Source organism: Gorilla gorilla, chromosome 7, assembly GCF_029281585.2.
Source record: "Gorilla gorilla gorilla isolate KB3781 chromosome 7, NHGRI_mGorGor1-v2.1_pri, whole genome shotgun sequence".
NCBI classification, from domain to species: Eukaryota; Metazoa; Chordata; class Mammalia; order Primates; family Hominidae; genus Gorilla; species Gorilla gorilla.
Genome location: NC_073231.2, coordinates 115,150,797 through 115,165,267, shown reverse-complemented (window position 1 = coordinate 115,165,267; position 14,471 = coordinate 115,150,797). Strand labels below are relative to the sequence as shown.

The window sequence follows — 14,471 nt, the reverse complement described above, 5'->3', positions numbered from 1 at the left end:
GTAGCCAGGTTTAGACAGGACTGTGTGTGGTTAGAAAAAAAAGAGAGAGAAATTAAGGTTAATAGTAAGGAGGCTCTAACGATAAACCGATCAATTTTAACCTTAATAGTGACCAAATTTAGGCTGGTAAGGAGGGAAGTGAGAGCATGTGGGGAGCAATGATAATGATAAAGGGGGAGTTCATTGGAGGTCTCTAAAAAGTCTTTATAAAGTGAAATAATTAGATCAGAAACACAGGAAATGCAACTAATCAGTGAATATGTCTGCTCTATTTTACTAAATTCGTCTACCTGAAAGCCCAATTTTTTTTGTAGGAGGTGAAATATGGGTGATAGACCCCACATACAAAATTATTTTATGAGTACGATTGCTGGAAGAATAGTACAGCACATACACAAATCCATGTGTGTGCATATGTGTGTATATACACATGGATTTGTAAAGTTCTTTACTATAACTGACTTTAGGTCACACCTTTGAAAGAAGCACCCATAATTCTTTTACTTGATTATATTGCCAGTATCCCTAGCAAATCTGAGATATATTGTTGAAAGGCAATTGTCACATGAACCCCCAAATAAGTAATGAAATTAATGGTAGAACTGAGAAGAAAACCAGAGCACTCACTCACATACTGTCAGTATCTCAGCCCAACTGAATGCTCCTCAAATCAGAAAATATATATCATTACTTAAATCACCTGCATATCAGACAGGCTATGGTTTAATAAACATTTCTATTTCCATTATTCTACTCTGTGGCTGTTAGCCCAGAAAAAGCCCAACTTTGATAAACGTAGCTGTCTAGGAGGGATAAATTATCAAGGGTGTGCTCTCAACAAAATATTTTAAGGTAAAAATTCATATGGCAACTGAAAGCCATTTTTTATCATTTAATTCTAGTGATCCCAGGCACAAAGTCGAGGTATTAATGGATGTGATAAGCACTGGCACCAACTCCTGTACCCAAAATTACTTTATGAACAACGTAGCACTAGGACTGCAGGTTCTACATGCCTTTGTTTATTGACGTGTTTTACCATTGTAATCAAAAGTCAACATTCATTCAGTGGCCACAGGGTTTTGGAATAATATAAGGCTCTATTCATAGTGTGTGTGTGTGTGTGTGTGTGTTTTGATAAAGTGATACAGATTAAAAAAGGAAAATATGAATATTACCTTTAAAAAAAGGCTATGAGAAAGGTACAGCAAGGAAAATAAACACTGAAAATTATTTTTCTTTCATTTTTATTAAGAATTTACTGTGCTTATTATTATTATTGTTGTTGATAAAGTAAGTGAAATAGACTATTTCAGTAGCAGTGTATGCTATTTAAATCATCTTCTTGCTTGAATTGCTGAATTGACTTCAGAAAACGATCCCAGCTAAACAACATCTACATCTCACAGTAGCTTCATCTTAATTTATACAAGAAGCACTTTCTGAAGTCCTCACATTAAGATTTAATTCAGTAACACTTTCATCTTGAAAAAGTAAACGGCTGGGTGGCCTGAATCAGAAGCGGACCTGTTTGAAAGAATACACAATTCAGTTAGAGCCCCAAGAAGGACCAAAATACTGGCTTCAAGTGCCCTCTTGTGGCTGATAACAGAATAATCAAATATAATTTGAAGCCTGGAATAAACTGGCACAAGCCAAATTTTTCTCTTTTGCCACTTACTTACTTACCAATAATTTATTAGGCACTGAAAATTCAAAGATAAATAAGACACAGTCCATGTCATAGAGAAGTTCATAACAGAATAAAGGCGAGATGACTACAGATAATTTCAACCCTCCCTGCTAAGTGCTACTATAGTTATATTTATTCTATTTCAATCAAGTTACATTGGTCCTCTACATTTTTGTAGATATTCTTATGGTAATTAATATTAGAAATTCCTAAAAAATAAAAGCAGCTATTTTCCACACAAGTGTAATTCATGTACTGTATCTCTGTACAACTAGAGAACACATTGTAAATAATTTTATATTTTTAAATTATTTCTAAGATAACATGAATCCATATTACTTTTTGTTTATTCTATTAATAATATTTGTTTTATTATTTGCATTCCTTCCAGGTCAGCACTATCAGACCTATTATGCAGACAAGGAAACTGAGGCAGAAGGGTCAGTCTTACCTGGTAATTCAGTATTAGAGATGAGACTGGAACCTGCATTAATTGCACCCATTAGTTTTCTTGGCAGATTCATCCAATGACTTTCGTGTGGTTTCTAATGGTAAATATGAGGGGTTTTATGAAGTCATTGAGTAACACGAGTTATTTACAAGATGGGTTTTACACACACACGCACACGCACCCACACACTGGATCATTTCCAACATCAGCTACTGAACAGCTGTCACAGCTCTCTTCAGTTGGATGGAGCTTTTGATCAAGTTATGAAAAGTCCCATATCCAATTACCAATCCCCAGCATCACCCATTTCCTGGCTTGGCACTGCTCAACCAAATGATACACTTATAATGCCAAAGCAAAGTGATTACATAAATAATTTAGTTGGGTCTTCTTTAATCCTATACGAGCAGCTTACAGTAATCCTAATTAGTATTTTACTCACCTGGTGCAGTCATGTAACAGTAATCCTATTGAATTTCCAACATTAAGCATGAAAGGGTGCAAGAATTTAAAGAATATATTCCTAGCTTACAGAAATCAATCATGTGAGTCAAGGTGTTCACAAAGTTGGTTTATTTGAAAGATATAAGTGATTCTAGATACAAACTAGAGAACATTTGTAAGTTGTCAAAGAAGCCTATAGGTGGTGGGGTAGAGGTGAGGAGTTCTCAGCACTATCATTTTAAAGCTATGCTCTTTAGTATTCTAAATTGCTGTGATGTTCTCAATTATTTTTAAATCCCATTTTAAAATATTTTCATAACGTTTTCATTTTTATATATTTTTGAGGTAATAAAATAGTATATGAGCAAATTTGGTTTATTTCCATATACAGTACTATGAAATAAGAACTATCCGCTATTTCTCACCTTTCCTGTGTACTATTTATGATTGTTTTCATTGTGATAATAGGTAGCAGAATGATGAGCATCCCTATCACTTACTTCAGAACATTGTTTTATAAGAGATGAAGTGAAACAAAAAACTTGTTTGGGTAGGTTTTGTGATTGTGTGCTTATCTCAGGCTCAAAACTTTACATAATTAAGCCCAGCTGGTTCAAAGACTACACTTTAAATTCATCAGAAAGATGAAATTGTCTCTCGAAGTGAACCAAAGATCAATTTGAATCCTTTTCTCAACTATACCCAATTTATACCTTTTCTCATACTCCCATACTGTTCATTCACTTGTTCCTTCATTTTTTCCCTTGCCCATTCATCCACAAATAAGCATCATACAAAGTCAGAGAAGTCATTTCCTCCTCTCCAGGAGAGGCCTGCAAAATTTCAACTACTGTGTTGAAGAGGAATTATGCATAGCTGCTTCTCACAGAAAAGCAGTAGTGGGGGATCTAAGTCAGAGGGATGTCTGAATGTTTTAGCAACTAAAGCTGAACTCTGAAGGGCAAACAGGAATGAGAAACATATGAGAAAGGGGGCTTCTGGGTTCAAAGGTACTTACGGATGAAACAACTTCATAGTGGGGATTCTTTAGTCTAACTAGAGAAACACGATGTCAGATCAAGAAGGGCCTCTGTGTTAATGCTGAATGAGTTTCATTCTACATTGAGAAATTCCAAGCAGGGGAATAAAATAACCAGACTTGAATTTTACTAAGGCCACTTAGGCAACAGTGTGGAATAGATATTGGAGGGGTCACAGATCAACTAAGGCAAAGAAATACTAAGTCTACTACAATAATCTGGGCTTGAACTAAGACAAGTACGAGGGCACGTAGTGGATAATTTACAGCCTTGCTATATTCAGAAGTGGTTCTCAATCAGCAGCATGAGCACCAGTTGGGTACTTGCCACAAATAACAGAATCTTAAAGCCATGCCCCTTATCTTCAGAATCAGCATTTCAGTAAGCTCCTCAGATAATCTATATAGCTAGGAGGTACCATTCAGAAATAAGGAATATAGCAGGGGCAATTATTGGGGGAAAAAGTCATTATTTTAGGTAAGGTCAGTTTGAAGTGAGGATATTCTAAAAAGTTGATCCATAGCAGTTGGGTGTCTGGGTGTGGAGGCTAGGATGAAGTCTGGTTTGGAGACAGTTTAGCATTTATCAGCCTGTATTTGAAGTCACGGTCTGACGCAAGTTTCCTGGGATTTGCTCAGGAAAAGTATATCCAGTTAGTGAGGCAGAGGGCCCTGGAGGGAGCCCTAGGAAACACCATTATCTACGAGTCCCAGACAGCAAAAGGTACTCCACAAGAAACAGAAGGAACTTCCAGTGGTAGGAAAAGCAATGTGAGGAGTGGGAAGAGAGTTCCGAGTGGCAGGATGGTCAACATTCACATTTTCCAGCAGAAGTCACGTAAGAATAGACAAGAGTCCATTGGATTTGGCAATCCTGATGTCAGGGTAAAGCTAATGGGTGGAGATTAATTCCCATTAAGTTCTTTCTTGACCTTAGTATGTGGGGTTGCAATTTAAAGATTCTGCATTCAAAGTTCAGATGAGTAGAGTATGTGGAAGGAGCTTGGTATGGAGCCAACTTGCAAATGTTCTCTCTTCCATTAGATGGTAAATTCTTTGAAGCATAAGCAAGGCACATAAAGATGAGTAAGACCCAGTCCTAACCCTCAAAGTTTATAAACAATACGAATAAGACAACTGTAGTACAAGATGGGGCATTACAATTTATAAAATATTATGGGGACTCAAAAGAGGAATACACCATATGCAGTCAGAAAAGGTTGCTTACTTCTCAGCTGTTAACACAGAGAACTGTACATACTAAATACTTAAACTACATTAATTGCTTTTGCGCTCAACAAATTTGGTGAATTAGTAATAAAGACAAAGTCCCATTCATTTCAAAATCCAAGCAAACTTCAAACTCATTCATGAGATATTTATTAAAATAACACATTTAGGGAAAAAAATCAATACAATGTATACATCATTACTGAAAACTGTATACCATCATACAAAAAAGGATTTTATTTTGGGAAATTGTTTTCTAATTTATGGCAAGTTTTACTTTCAGAAATAAAACCACAACAACACAATCTAATTCAATCTTAAAGGCTGGCATGCTGAGCAAGGAATGTTCTTATTCTTTGTAGGAGCTCCTTCTTTACACTGTCAGGTACCAGGGCTGAAAAACAAAAATAAAAAAATAAGAGTAAGAAGTTACCAATTAATACATGACAATTTAAGATCTGACATTTTGCTCAGGGTAAACAACATAAGAATTTCATAAATAACCCTCATGTTCAATTAAAAAAATAGGTAAAGTTATCTGACAAAGAAAAGTGTCTTCTTGCAATTCATCATTTTAAATGAACTATCCAATGCCTAAATGCACTGCATGTTGATGAGAAGAAAACGTGAGAAAATTCTTTAGGAGTAAAGAAGACCATTTTTAAATACAGAGGCTATAACAGATCGATAAATTTGATTAAAACATAGTAACAATTTATGCTGAATGAAAAATCACCATAAGCAAGGCCAAAAGATAAAAACTGAAGAAATGTTCTTCCAGAAAAGGGCTGATCTTTCTACTATACAGTTGTTTCACACTGATAAGGAAAAGATCAAAAGGCTAATAGAAACATGAGCAAAAGAGATGAAGAAAAGGAGAGTTTTTGAACATAAAAGGGTCCCAATCTCAGAAGACAAATGAAATTAAAACCACATTTACATAGCATATTTTACCAATCATAGGCAAAAATACAAAGGTCAATAATATACTGTGTTGGCTGGGTACGATGGCTCACGCCTGTCATCCCAGCAGTCTGGAAGGTTGAGGCAGGAGGATTGCCTGAGTCCGGGAGTTCAAGACCAGCCTGGGCAACATGGCGAAACCTGTCTCTACAAAAAATAAAATTAGTGGAGCATGGTGGTGTGTGTCTGTGGTCTCAGCTACTCGGGAAGCTGAGGGAGAAGGATCACTTAAGCCTGGGAGATCCGGGCTAGTGAGCCATGATCATGCCACCGCACTCCATCCTGGGTGACAGAGCAAGATCCTATCTCAAAAAAAAAAAAAAGGTATATATATTTATACATATATAAAAATATACATATATTTATATACATACATAAAATATATAAACATACATAATATATATTTTAAGTATACACATATGTAAAAATATATATGTATTCATACACACTGTTGGCAACATTGTGTTGGCAAGACTAAGGGAGCACTCTCATATTACGTGGAGTATAAACTGGTATATGTTTTAGAAGGTAATCTGTATTTTACTGAAATAATTCACGTATATACACTCTGAGCTAGTAAAAATCCAAAAAATTACAACTGTTATATGTTATACTTTTGACCCATTTGACTATTATCTATTCAGAATATTAAACCACAAATGCAAAAAGAAAAGAAAAAGGGAGGGTTAACTAAAACTTCTAACGTATTTACTTGTGTTCTGGGGAAATGGAAAACTTCAGATACAGTTCAGTATTTCCATAAAAAAGTTATACAAATCAAATAAGCCATATATTCTTCTTTATAAACTGTTTAGTTTAAGCCAACCTACAAATCAAGACTATATAATTAATTCAAGTCCACTGGAAATGTAATCAATATGTATACTAAAAATAATTTTAATCAAAATTATGGTGATTGAGAACAGGATCAGTGAGTTGCCTTGAAATAAGATGGGACTATAAAGGAATACCATGAGGGAGGTTTTGGTGGTGAGGGAACTGTTTGTTCTGTATCCTGACGGTGGTAGCTACACGAACCTATACATATGTATAAAGTTCACAGAACTGCACACTAAAAAACGACAATTTTACTGTGTTAAAAAGTATGTCTTCTCTTAACAACAGTAAGAAGACTAAGAACATAAATTAAAATATCTATTTTTACTTCTCTTTTATTTGCTCATTCTCTAGCAGGGGAGCTACAAGACATTGAAATGTCCAAGGTTTAAGTATCGAAGGAGAAGCAAAGGATAGTTTCTAACTTGTATAGCTGGTTCCTAAATAATGTTAACAGACTAAGTGTAAGTCACAGAAGAAAACAAAAACAAAATCAATTTAGAGAAATTTAAAAATATAAATTCATAAGGGGAATAATAATTTTTTTTCCTTTCCCCGAGACATACTTGAAGAAAAAGTCATGTTTTTCAATTGTAAACAGGCCTAAAGAGATGGCTGACAAGGACCATGGGATTCTATAGCTTATTCCCAGCAGGGAGGAGTTCAAAAATTCATGTTCTGTAGTAATAATTTTCAAACTTATTTACTTTTTACACTTAAATTCTTATCACAATTTCTGTGTGAGAAAACAACTTGGGCCATCTAATTTACCTTCCAGTTACAACCCCAACTTCACCAAAGTAAATGAAAATAATGTAGTTATATCTAAGATAACAATGATGTAGCTCCTGACAACATTTACTACACATCATCAGTTTTAATATAATATTTCCCATCTTAACTTTGCCTTCTGTAAACAAGGCATTAAAGGTTGAAATTAAGAAGGTGGTTGCATTGTGAGTCTTAAACATGAATTACTCTGAACATGAAGTCAAGGAGCTACCAAATTCTTAAGTAGACATTTAAGAAGACAGACCTTCATTAATTTTTAATGAGATAAAGGGGCAATGACTCAGGGGTTGGAAGAAGACTTTGAATTATTAAATATTTAAGTGGAGTCATGCCATATCTGATAAAGTTTATAAATCCTAGCTTCATGTAGTATTTGACACTGCAGAATCCCATATTTTAAAAATTATTTGCTTGAACAACTGTATCAACTTGCATTGGTGCACTGTTCTAGAGTACAAGAACACTGAAACCTAGCATCTCATTTGTTACTCCCAGACTATGCTAGGAGGCAGCTAGGCAATTTTAACTCTTTACAAGAGGCAACACAGGTAGTGCTTTTCCTTAAAAACAGAAAGAAAATCTGAATCAGCAAGAGATTTTAAAAAAATCATGTCTGCAGCATGTTTCCTTTAACAAACTCTGTATTCCTTACCTCTGCCTTTTGGAGTGATTTCAGCCACCAAGTCATCAACAGTAACGTGTTCTAGTCCTTTTTCTTTAATTACCTCTTATGCAAAAGCAAAAAACAAATCATATCATTTAAAATCATTATCTGTAAGAAAGATTTTCATAGAGGAAGGGTTAAGATCATGTTTTTAGAGTGTAGACTGGTTTTTTTAAAAAAAGGACACTGAAAATTTAGTTCAACCTTACAAACACATCAAGTATTCTTTAGATCTAAAAGATAAAAGTCTGTTCGTAAGTCTCAGCTAAATAACCAGCAACTAAATAATTGTGACACTTACAATAAATTTAGACTGTAATATTCAAATCTAACATCTGTAAAATGCCAAAAACTTATAACTGTTATAATTAACATTTGCTAGATCTCTATTAGGTGCTTTACAACATTTAATATTCACAATGATCTAATGGGCTAGGCATTTTCCCACTTCACAGGTGAAGCAACTGAGGCTTAAAGATTAAATAAGTCATCCAGCCCTGAGTTGAAATCCAGCTCTATTCTTTCAGTGATGAAAATCTATATGACCTTAAAGTCTATGCTTTTACTAATTTGTCACATTGCCTTCTTACAGTTAACATATAAATAGTTTATTTTTATTTGTAGAAACCATTACAATGGGGATTCATTAAAAATATCCAGAGTTCCATTATATCAAAAGCTGAGACAGAAAGGAGGCTCCCCTTAGTGACATGTATAATCCATCAAATGGTATCATCAACAATACCCAGCAATTTAATAAGCTTCCCTTCTACTTTTTTTTAAGTGCATTCTAAGAGCTTTCATAGATGAATTTTTCAAATATTCACTGTTAAAAGACAGGAAAGAGATAATTTCTATAAGTCTGCCAACCCTAAAGTGTTCCATTTAAGTTAAAACATAAGAAACAATAAAGTTGCTGAAAGACATGAGATTCCATATTCTGATGCCAGAGAAAATCTTAAGTGCTCATGCTTAACAGAAACAGAGAAAATTTCTAAAAATCTGGGAATTAGGTCTACATATGCCACCAAGAGGAAACCATTACAAGATTAGATTCCATATTTGTTTAAAATCATGCTTGAATCCTCAATATACCTTAAAATAAGCAACCCCCAAACCAATCCTGATCAGAAAAATGGGATTAGTTTATCTTCCAAATGAAACTGATTACCTTTACAGTGTGCCTTCAACTGATCCTTCCAGCCACATTCAATTAATTTAGCTCTCAGCAACTCTTTGAGGCTGTTGAAACAGAAGTGTTTTCAAATTGAACAACGTATAACATCTTAGACAGCAATGTATGAAGCAAAGGTTCAGTGTTCAACTAAAAATTCCCTGCCTTCCAGTTACAAAACTTTAACTGTGGCCTAATCTTGGTTGAATTGCTAAACAGTTCTTTGATCTCATGCAAGTACTTAAATTCTAGGCCTTTCATTTCATCTGGGTCTCATTTAATGAGTAAAATTAAATGAAGTGGAGGGGCTAAAATACTTTTCAAGAAGCTCTATTCTTTGGCCACGTTATATACTTTCTACCGTCCTCTACCAACAGGAATATCATGGGTCTTGTACAACATCTAGAGAGTATTAACTGAACCTGGAGCAGCTGCACCTCGAAATCTTCGAATTCCAAAATCCATTCTTTAACCTCAACTTCTTACCCTTTAGCTCTACTATTTCCCCCATTACCTCTAACTTCACAGGCTACCCACCTCTTTGATCCCAGCCTATCAGGCCCTTCTAAACTACAAAATGACAATGGTATTTCATTGACTGTAAGACTGTTGTTCTCCCCACATTTTAACGATTCAGTAATTGGCATGCCCCCAGTGTTTTCTTTCTCTCGAAGGCAAAAAAGTGGCAGTGTATATGCAACTAATGGCATCACAGGTGCAATAAAATATTTTCTTATCCTTTTGCCATATCCACTTTTACAAATCTTCTATCCTCAACCTAAATCATTTAACTTCTCAGGTTAAAAATGTCACATCCCAAACAAATTCTCTTTCCCTGCAAACCACTTTCACTATCCCTAGACATCCACTATGTGACATTCTCATCTTAATATTTAATTAGGTCTTTCAATCTTAATAGGGCCAAAATCCAACTTTTGATTCTCTACAAATTCATCCTGTTTGTTCTTCTTCTGAGAATGGCAATTCCATTCTTCTGGTTCCTCAGACTAGGAATCTCTGTAGTATCCTTCCACTCAGCTGCCTTGTTAACACTACACATCCAATTTATGAGCAAATCCTATTGGGTTCAATTTAAAACATATACCTAGAATTCACCTTTCTCACTATCTCCGCCATTACTACCCTAGTTCAAGCCATCATCTCTTCTCTAGAATATTACCATAGCATTCTAGGTTGTCTCCCTGCTTCTTCCCTTGTACACTTAGTTCTTCTCCTGCTGCTCAAAAACCTCCAGTGCCTTCCCAATTTACTCAGAATAAAACTCCAAGACTTTATTACAGCCTACATGATCCTTCATGATCTGCCTTCTCCCCAGCTATGCCACTGACTTAATCTCCACTCTCCCTCACCCAATTTACCCAGTCTCCCTAGCATCCCTGTGCTCCTCAAAAATGAAAGGCAAGCTCCTATCTCGGGAACTTAAAGAGTCCCTGCTCACCCTCATATCCTTCTGATTTTCTTTTTTTTTGAGACGGAGTTTCACTTTTATCACCCAGGCTGGAGTGAAGTGGCGCGATCTCAGCTCACCGCAACCTCCGCCTCCTGAGTTCAAGCGATTCGCCTGCCTCAGCCTCCCGAGTAGCTGGGACTACAGCCCATCACCATGCATGGCTAATTTTTGTATTTTCAGTAGAGATGGGGTTTCACCATGTTAGCCAGGATAGTCTCAATCTCCTGACCTTGTGATCTGCCAGCCTCAGCCTCCCAAAGTGCTGGGATTACAGGCGTGAGCCACTATGCACGGCCTCCTTCTGATTTCTTCTTTGCTTTTCTATCTAAAATATTACACCTCTTTATTTTCTGCTTTATTGTTCCTCTAGTGCTCATCACCATCTGACATTATTACACAGTTTTATCTGTCTCCTCCCATTAGAATGCAAGCTCTGTGAAAACACAGTCTCCATTTTTGTCTACTACTGTTACCTCCAACACCTTAACAGGGCATGGCATATGATAGAAACTCAGTAACTTGAAGCTGCATGAATCTAAAACAAACAACAAAAAACAACATACAATCCGTACTCCTTACCAGCAGTACTATCCTCTAAAGCTACCCAAGGCAGTTATAGATGCCTCCTTCCTCATTTTGAGGGTTGCTGTTTCTACATTTTATTACAATTCTAAGATCTCCTTCCAATTTTTGGAGTTTTCCATTTTCAACCCTATATAATCTTCTACCTCATTTTTCTGCCATCTATCTTGCCTCCTTCAAGTCCAAGCTCCACGCCAACAGAGTAAGATTCCTAAAGTGTAAGCATGATCTAGTCATTTCCTTTCTTAAAACTTTAAATGACTCCCATCATCCAAAAATAAAGTCAGCAACAGATGCACCTCTTTTTCTTATTGTGTGAGATCTTACATGATCACCTGAATGCCCAGGTTGAGTTGAAAGATTCCCCCTCTTCCTTATACATATTTGTCTTACTCACTTTATAACCCTGCCTCTGGGAGCCTTTCTTGATTCCTCAGCCCCTTCTTTGTACTTCTAAACCTGTTGATTCTGCAAATATTTACTTGGCCAATTATGAACCAAACAAAGCATTAGATGCTGGGTATACAATGTTGTTTTTGGTGTTAAAGAACTTAGATTATACTGGAGGATACAAACCAGCCAAGTAGATTGTTAGAATACAATGTTGATTAAATGCTATGATGGAACGAGGTATTTGGGGCTTAAAAACATTCCTTGAAGAGACAATATATAAATTAGACCTGATAGTTGAGCTAGAATTAGCTAAAAAGGAAGAGAAGGAAGAATGTTTTAGAGAGTGGAAACAGCACTTGCCGCTCCAAGGTTGAGAGCTTGGTAAATGAAGCTGGTTCCACAACATTGTCTCCCTGTTAAAACCCAGGTAACATTATGTCTCCAGTTGTAATTCAGGTATGTACTTTTTCTTCTCCATCAAATTACTCTTTAAGAGCCATATCTTGCTCATCTTTCTACATCACCACTTCCCTACAAGTCCTGCAATACTTAACAAACCTAAATTATTTTTTCCAGATGTTCGGAATAGAAACTTTTATAATCTCAATTGTAATTCTTTCCAGTGACATGTTTCATTTCTTGTTTAGATTCTTACAAGCTAACTATTAAAGGCGGTGAAATGTAATTTATTAACACAATCTATTACTTACCGTTCTCTTTCTCCAGTTTCTATCAACTTTTGGTTAATCGCTGCTCTCATCTGCGCATCTTTGTTCATCTTGCTAACCTGGACATCAACATGTACTTTCAGATATAGAACATTTACAAAGCATTTTCTTCTAAATCCTCTAGGCAGGCATCCTAACATGTTTACCATTCTATTAACTGAAGGGGTGATACATTTCAAGTGTGTTAACAATATCATTACTCTTTATTAAACACTTATGTGTTTGGCACTGGGCTAATGCAGTGTGGGTTTGCTTTTTTTAAAACATCACATTTAATTCCCAGAACGTATTGTTACATATTTATATTAATAAAATAATCTGTATTTTACTGATGAGGAAACTGAGGCACAGAGATAGAAAGTGGAAAGGCAAAATTTGAACTGTACTTTGACCCTAGGAGCTCCAAAACTGAACATAACTGCCGATCACTTCTGCACAGACTGCATCCAAAAATTGGGAGAAGTCATACATACTAAACATCAAAAAAAGATTAAACACTATTAGTAAAAAAATAAAATTACCAGGCCGGGCACGGTGGGTCACGCCTGTAATCCCAGCACTTTGGGAGGCCCAGGCGGGTGGATCACGAGGTCAGGAGTTCAAGACCAGCCTGACCAAGATGGTGAAACCCCGTCTCTACTAAAAATAGAAAAATAAACTGGGCTTGGTGGCAGGTGTCTGTAATCCCAGCTACTCAGGAGGCTGAGGCAGGAGAATCGCTTGAACCCAGGAGACAGAGGTTGCAGTGAGCTGACATTGCGCTGCTGCACTCCAGCCTGGGTGACAGGGCAAGACTCTGTCTCAAAAAATAATAATAATAATAATAATTAATTAATCAAAAAAATAAAATTACTAGATAAGGCTCTAAGTGTTTTGCTTTACTCTTCACTAGGATGAACCCACAATTACAACTGCTAAACCTAAGTGTGTGGATGTGTGTTTACACACACACTGCTGGTGGGATAAGGAGAAAACAAATCTCAAACTAATTCCTAACTTACAAAGTCCTCAATTTTCAGTAAAAAGACAACCCAAACCAAAATGATGTTGAAAGAAGAGGAAAGTTAGGTTTTGAAAGCGTTCAAGCCACTTAAAAGTTTAAATTAAATAAAACTTGGCGTAAACTAACGTTTTCCCACCTAATCTGTCACTAACTTGAGATTACTTTTGTTGTCTTCCATCTGGCCTATTGAAAATTCAGACTGGCAATGAGTTACCAGAGTTGATTTTTTTTTTCTTTTTTGAGAGGAACAGGGAAAAGGAGAAGTTGAGTGAGAACTAGGAAACGCTTGCTTTTGTAATTGGAGGCTAACATTTTCAAAATAACTACAAGGTCTAGTCAGTACCACTCCTGGAATATTGAACTTGATCTCGTCTTGGCTCCTAAAATACGGATAGTGACCTTGGACAAGTCACTTAATTCTTAAAGGCCTCAGTTTTCTCACTGGTAAAACAAGGGCGCTAGGGTATCCCTCCCAGTTCAGACATTCTTAGGGAAAATAGAACAGGGCGGAGACAGCGGGAGAGGCGGGAGAGGAGGAGCCAGAAAACAAAGCGAGGACTGGCTTCAGGCCAACTCCGGTAGCACGCCCTGTCGGAGAGCCCTACAGGCCCGCGAGCGCGGGTCGGGGACGCTAACGAAAGACAGTACATCGAAAGGAGCCTGGGCTGGGCCCGGGTCCCGGCCCTGAGGACCACGGGCATAGCTCACCACCATCACCGCGGGCGAGGGCCGTCCCTTCCCAGCGACGAAATGACCCTTGCGCTGACGACCGTTACCTACCACACTCTTCGGCTGCCCGGACTTAGACCCTCAGTAGCTCGGGCACCTAAGCACACAGAAAGCTAGAACACGCATTTCCGGGGCGGGGTCTCGCCACCCTGCCTATAATGTGAGAATTTAACCAGCGCGGGCCGCCTCCTGGTTGCTAGGGCCTCTGGGTAACAGAGTTCAGACCTTGCCGTCGCGCGGGCGTTAAGTACCAAGAGAACTACATAGCCCAGCACGCA

General features: G+C 37.0%; 1 protein-coding gene across 2 annotated transcripts; it reads right to left on the bottom strand.

The window, feature by feature from the left end:
• Positions 1-2,700: 2,700 nt before the first annotated feature.
• ENY2 (ENY2 transcription and export complex 2 subunit) lies at positions 2,701-14,380 on the bottom strand. 2 transcript variants are annotated; one of them, XM_004047438.5, is made up of 5 exons: positions 14,245-14,380; positions 12,444-12,520; positions 9,285-9,355; positions 8,102-8,176; positions 2,701-5,251 (listed from the first exon to the last, which is right to left on the bottom strand). In XM_004047438.5, the coding sequence occupies exons 2-5, from the start codon at positions 12,509-12,511 to the stop codon at positions 5,175-5,177; spliced, it is 291 nt and encodes a 96-aa protein (XP_004047486.1). In that variant the 5' UTR covers positions 12,512-12,520; positions 14,245-14,380; the 3' UTR covers positions 2,701-5,174. The 2 variants fall into 2 exon arrangements, with proteins under 2 accessions (XP_004047486.1, XP_004047485.1); XM_004047437.5 differs by having other exon boundaries at positions 14,173-14,310.
• Positions 14,381-14,471: the final 91 nt, after the last annotated feature.

Excerpts from the sequence above, each read along its gene's own strand:
- ENY2 (XM_004047437.5), bottom strand. Across the intron at positions 8,177-9,284 it reads GTTGAAGGCACACTGTAAAG|AGGTAATTAAAGAAAAAGGA; the intron begins GTAATCAGTTTC and ends CTTTTGCATAAG. Across the intron at positions 5,252-8,101 it reads AATCACTCCAAAAGGCAGAG|CCCTGGTACCTGACAGTGTA; the intron begins GTAAGGAATACA and ends TTTGTTTTTCAG.